At 39.8% G+C, this 6071-nt stretch overlaps 1 protein-coding gene across 1 annotated transcript; it reads left to right on the top strand.

Annotated features, from left to right (window-relative positions):
* The first annotated feature begins 326 nt into the window (after positions 1-326).
* On the top strand, positions 327-4414 carry LOC123039682 (probable indole-3-pyruvate monooxygenase YUCCA10). Its single transcript, XM_044462733.1, has 4 exons — positions 327-1025; positions 1292-1525; positions 1611-1733; positions 4118-4414. Exons 1-4 carry the CDS (start codon positions 327-329, stop codon positions 4412-4414), a joined length of 1353 nt encoding a protein of 450 aa, XP_044318668.1.
* The last annotated feature ends 1657 nt before the right edge of the window (positions 4415-6071 follow it).

Here is a 6071-nt window from a genome sequence, read left to right as displayed (position 1 = left end):
AAAGAGGAAGAAACACTTGAATATTATTAGAGTAGTAATTGTCATTGATGACGATGCGAAAGGAAAGAAACATGAAGAATCTTTAATCTACATAAAAAAGATGGTCGATAAGTTTCCAATACCAACAATCGATCAACGGTTTGTTTCCTACCTATTTTATATCAGTACACGCTTTCACAACCAACAGCGGCTCCATTTTTAGATGGAAATACTCCTACACACTAGGATTAGGCATCAAAAAATATTTACCTTTTTCATCCCTCAATCCATAAAAAAGATTGCCCGATGAAGGATACCATTATATATATATGCCCCCATACACGAGCATGTCATCCAAAGTTCATCGAGCAAACACACAAACACTTGACTACCACCGAACTTATCCCACAACTTTGTCAAGTCTTCTCTTTGAAATGGAGGGTGTTACAGTGTTGATTGTTGGTGCTGGGCCAGCAGGCCTCGCAACGGCAGCATGCCTTAGCCAATTCTCAATTCCTTATGCCATCATCAAGCACGAGAGCTGTAGCGCGTCACTCTGGCGCAACCGCGCCCTTGATCGCCTCAAGCTGCATCTCGCAAAGGAGTTTTGTGAGTTGCCACACATGTCATACCCTATAGATGCACCAACATACATACCAAAAACCTTGTTTGTGAAGTACTTGGATGACTATGTTGAGCGTTTCAACATTCAACCAAAGTATCTCACAAGCGTGGAGTCATCCACATATGACAATGATGAAAAATGTTGGTCCATTGTGGCAAAGGACATGTCAAAGTGCACCACAGTCAAGTTCATGGCGAAGTTTCTTATTGTGGCAAGTGGTGAGAATAGTGCAGAGAATATTCCAATGTTCCGTGGACTGGAAAACTTTCCAGGTGATGTTATCCACTCCTCAAGCTACAAGTCAGGCAAGAGCTACTCTGGCAAGAATGTATTGGTCATTGGATCTGGCAACTTCGGGATGGAAATTGCCTATGAACTTGCGACCCATGGTGCCAACACATCGATTGTTATACGAAGCCCGGTACGTACATGCACTATATATTTTCATTGGGTGCATGAATGCAAATTCTTAGTATAGTTATTAATAGAAGAGATGCAATTTTTTGTGTTTTACTAATAGGATGTATTTCACATAGAAAAAGAGATGGACTGTTTTATATCACACACAAACAACTGAAAGACTAGAGAACCACATGACAAAAATTTATTCCTTTAAAGAAGAAATTCTATGAAATTTTATTTATCATGCATACTTGAAAAGAGGTGTGACATGTTTTGTGGTTGCAGATTCATGTAATGACAAATGAATTAATTCGTTTGGGGATGACACTTGCTCACTGTCTTCCATTGAATATAGTGGATAAACTCCTTGTGATGGCAGCGTATTTAATATTTGGAGACCGATCACAGCATGGCATCACAAGGCCAAAAATAGGTCCAATGACCCTCAAATCAGAAACAGGCCGATCTGTAGTAATTGATGTTGGGACTGTTGGATTGATCAAAAAAGGCATCATCAAAGTAAGTATATCCTTGACATGACATAAATTTATAACATATGTTGATTTCATATGCCAAGTTATCAATGTATTTTTATCTCCTAAAGGTTCAAGGGAGCATTAGTAAGATCAAGGGCAACATAGTTAAATTTCAATGCAGTAAAAGAATGTCATTTGATGCAATTGTGTTTGCAACTGGATACAAAAGCACGACAAATATGTCGCTCAAGGTAATATAGCTTGTGTTTGAACATGTTTGAGTTTGTTTTCTTGGTGTAACCATTATTAAATCTTCTAACAAGGTCTATGTGTTTTTAATCCAGAATGGTGAGAGCATGTTAAATGGCAATGGACTGCCCATCCAAAAATATTTGAATCATTAGAAAGGTGAAAATGGGCTCTACTGTGCTGGGTTGGCGAGGAGAGGATTAGCTGGTATTGCAACAGATGCCAAGAATATCGCTAATGACATCAAATCTGTGATGGACTCTATATCAAGTTAAATAATCTTTTACATGTAGTTTACCATGGCAAGCATGCTAGAAGGTTGATTCTTTGAGAAATATATCCATTGTGTCACCTTTGTATCTAGCTTTCAGACAAGTAAATTTATGTTTATTTTAAGGTTCATATGTGCCCTGGAGAGAGATGTACTATTATACTATAATAAAGGGCTTTGTACTCTTATTACGCAGAGAGATTCCTAATTTTGGTTGAACCTACAACTGTGTATTATATTTTATTTACATGAAATTATATGTGCAAAAGGCATGCGCTCAATACTCTATTATCTATACCAAAATCACTTGTGGCATGTTTACCCCATCAACATACAACTGTAGGAGGTAGTACTCACATCAGCCTAAAATAATTCCATAGTTCACTACATCCATCACCGGTATTGTAGTGCTATTCAGTCTTAGAATGGCACTAGTTATCCTCCCGTGCATCTGCATGGGGTAGCTGACTTACTATAAATCATTAAAAATATTTGTGAACATATTTAGAAACTTTAAACTAAAACTTAGAACACCATATGACGGAAAACTACTATTTCGAACATGTATTTGTGGTTACGAGATACACGTATCCTTAACTGTTGTGGACACAGTTTGTTGTGCCCAAAGCGCAGGGTTTGCAGTATGCAGTAAGTTTTCCATCGGCTGAGATCCAAGGTATCCATCCCCATAGTCTTGGATATAAATTGCTTATTACCTTGCGACCATGGTGCCAATACTTCGATTGTTATACGAAGGCTGATATGTACTACATGCACTATATATTTTCACTGGGTACATGAACACAATTTTTTAGTATAGTTACCACTGGAAGAGATCCATTTGTTTAGTATTATTAGTAATAGAAAGTTTTCACATATATAAGAGATGGACTGTTTGATATGACGCACAAACAAACAAACGACTAAAGGAACTACATGACAAACAATTAACTTTTGAAAGAAGAAATTCTATGAAATTTTGTTTTATCATGCATGCTTCAGAACAGGTGTGACATGTCTTTTGGTTGCAGATTCATGTAATGACAACATAATTTATTCTGTTGGGATGACACTTGCTCACCATCTTTCACTAAATCAAGTGAATAACCTCTTTGTGACGGCAGCGAATTTCATATTTGGAGACCTATCGAGGCATGGCATCACAAGGCCCAAAACCAAAAATGGATCACAACGACCGCCAAGTTAGAAACCTACCGATCCACGGGGATTGATGTTGGGACTGTTGGATTAATAAAAAAAACATCATCAGAGTATTTGGAATATTTGAAGGAATCTGCCTTATTAGTCATATTTTTTATAGTTGAAAATAATAAGTAGACCTTTTCTCTCATAATGTCGGTTTGTTTTCTAGTTGGCACTTCTAGAGATATCCTAGTCATCTACCTAGATAATATAGATCTGACTCAAATGCGCAATTGTATATTTCAAAAATAAGGCACTTACATGACGAAGAAGGCGGCTACTTGCAGATATACTGAATGTTCATTATATTTGAAGGCATAACAAGCAATCATTTGTTTTCTTTTTGGAGAAACACCGACATTGGATTTATAGAAGTGTCAATGGGATATATATAACATCATTTGAATCAAGACAATAAGAAATCCTAAGTACTTTTTCTTACAATGTGAACTGACGGAATAAAGCATATATAGTGGATGAGCTTCTCCCAGTTTTGTCTATTGCTTTTATCAACTGATGACTCTTTGGAATTTACTGATTTCCAAGACAAAATATACTCGGATGGCAAAGATTGCTGATGCCAAACTTGAATTAGCTAAAAGCAACTATAACCAGTAACTGAAAGATGATCTTAACACGCTCGTGGATTGGCGGAGTGTACCTCTGTATTCTGTTTTCCCTTTTCAAAAATAGCACATTTAACTGATGCATTGTTCGAGCAACCTTCAAATCATTCAAAAAATAATAATCTGAGGCATTGTTCGGCCAGCCTCCTGAGTATGACATGCTGGGCCGGCCCCTTAAGCAAGGAGAAGAAGTAAGCAGGCCCAGCAATGATGAACGAGGCCTCCACAAGTCCACAAGTCCATAGAAACAGAACCCGCCAATCCGCCATCCTCCTTCCTCCTCTAGGGTTTTACTACGCAGCGCCGCCATCTACCTCCCCACCTCCATCCCTCGCCGCCCCGCCTCCTACCCGACAGACCACCACCGAGGCCCGAGCCAGCGGCCACGACCGGCAAGAAGCACAAGTCCTCCAAGAAGCAGCCCAAGGGCAGCCGCGTGCCGCTCAGCGCCGACGACGACGCGGTCGCCAATGCCGGGAAGCGTCATCGCTCCGGCGCTGCCAAGCGCCACCAGGTCGAGGAGGAGGAGTTTGTGTCCTCCTCCATCAGCTCCAAGATCCTCCGCGAGGCCTTCAAGCAGTAGCAGGAGGAGATCCTCCATGTACTATTCAGTCTTCGAATGGTACAAATTATCAACCTGTGCAACTAAATGGGCTAGCTGACGTACAAATACATCATTAAAAATATCTGTGAACTGATTTCGAAACTTAAAACTAAAAGTTAGAACACCATATGATGGAAAACTACTATTTAGAACGTGTATTTGTGGTTACATGATACAGGTATCCTTGTATGTTGTGGACACAGTTTGTTGTGCCCGAGGCGCCCAGGGTTTGCAGTATGCAGTAAGTTTCCCATCGGCTGAGATCCAAGGTATCCATCCGTGTAGTCTTGGATATAAATTGCTTATGACCTTGCGACCATGGTGCCAATACTTCGATTATTATATGGAGCCTGATATGTACTACATGCACTATATATTTTCGTTAGGTACATGAACACCATTTTTTAGTATAGTTACCACGAGAAGAGATGCAGTTTTCCAGTATAATTACTAATAGAAAGTATTTCACATATACTCCCTCCGTTCCTAAATACTTGTCTTTCTAGACATATCAAATGACTACTACATACGGATGTATGTAGACATATTTTAGAGTGTAGATTCACTCATTTTGCTCCGTATGTAGGCACTTGTTGAAATGCCTAGAAAGACAAGTATTTAGGAACGGAGGGAGTATAAAAGATGGACTGTTTTATATCACACACAAACAACAAAACAACTAGAGGAACTACATGACAAAAAAATAACAATTGAAAGAAGAAATTCTATGAAATTTTGTTCTATCAGGCATGCTTCAAAAGAGGCATGACATGTCTTTTGGTTGCAGATTCATGTGATGAAAAGAGAATTAATTTAGTTGGTATGACACTTGCTCACTTTCTTTCACTAAATCTAGTGGGTGACCTCTTTGTGACGGTGGCGAATGTCATATTTGGAGATCGATCGAGGTATATGGCGTCACAAGGCCCAAAACCAAAAATGGTCGAATGACCCACAACTTGGAAACCATCCGACCCACAATGATTGTGTTGGGACTGTTGGATTAATAAACCCTTCACCCATCAAACCCTTCCAGCTCCTTGCGGATGGACGATGCTTGGACACATTTGAAAACCTGTACTCTAGTAGTCTGATTACCACTATACTTACATCTGGGTGCCGCTTATTTGTGCATGACATGTTTGACCAATGTTGTGACCATGCAAGGGATAACGGGTACTTGTTGTGGAGGACGCGAAGAAGATGCGGTTGATAGTGAGTGGGGAGTTCCACCAAGAAATGCGGGAGTTCCTCGGCAGGCAAAAATGATCCAAGGGAAGTGACCATCTAGAAAGAAGAGAAGATGCTACTTGTCTATACCACACGCTCCTTCTTGTGAGGAAGGCCTGAATCCACCTACCCAGCAGACAAGTCTTTAGAAGATCCAACTGCAGGAGGTAGAGTGGTAGTCTGGTAGATGTTGAAATCATTTGGACTCGACAGTCGTAAATCAAATGTAATCATATGTTTGATAGGTTCAGTCTGCAGTTTGCGCCATGCTAAATGTAAGTCACATAAGTTAGTGGATTATTCTGTTAGGCAAATCAAAATCCGATGAACTATACGTGCTCCACTTCTCCAGTTCTGTTTTGCATGGAAGTTGCGTACAATTGTGATTAATCCGTGTCAGTCAGTT

The sequence above is a fragment of the Triticum aestivum genome, chromosome 2B (genome assembly GCF_018294505.1).
Source record: "Triticum aestivum cultivar Chinese Spring chromosome 2B, IWGSC CS RefSeq v2.1, whole genome shotgun sequence".
NCBI lineage: Eukaryota > Viridiplantae > Streptophyta > Magnoliopsida > Poales > Poaceae > Triticum > Triticum aestivum.
The sequence above is the reverse complement of the archived record's forward strand: the minus strand, read 5'-3'. Positions and strand labels throughout refer to the sequence as shown.

Bases quoted from the DNA above. Each gene is read 5' to 3' on its own strand.
- LOC123039682 (XM_044462733.1), top strand. From the start codon at position 327: ATGTCATCCAAAGTTCATCGAGCAAACACACAAACACTTGACTACCAC. The intron at 1,026-1,291 runs GTACGTACATGC...TTGTGGTTGCAG, and splicing joins CGATTGTTATACGAAGCCCG to ATTCATGTAATGACAAATGA. The intron at 1,526-1,610 runs GTAAGTATATCC...TATCTCCTAAAG, and splicing joins TCAAAAAAGGCATCATCAAA to GTTCAAGGGAGCATTAGTAA.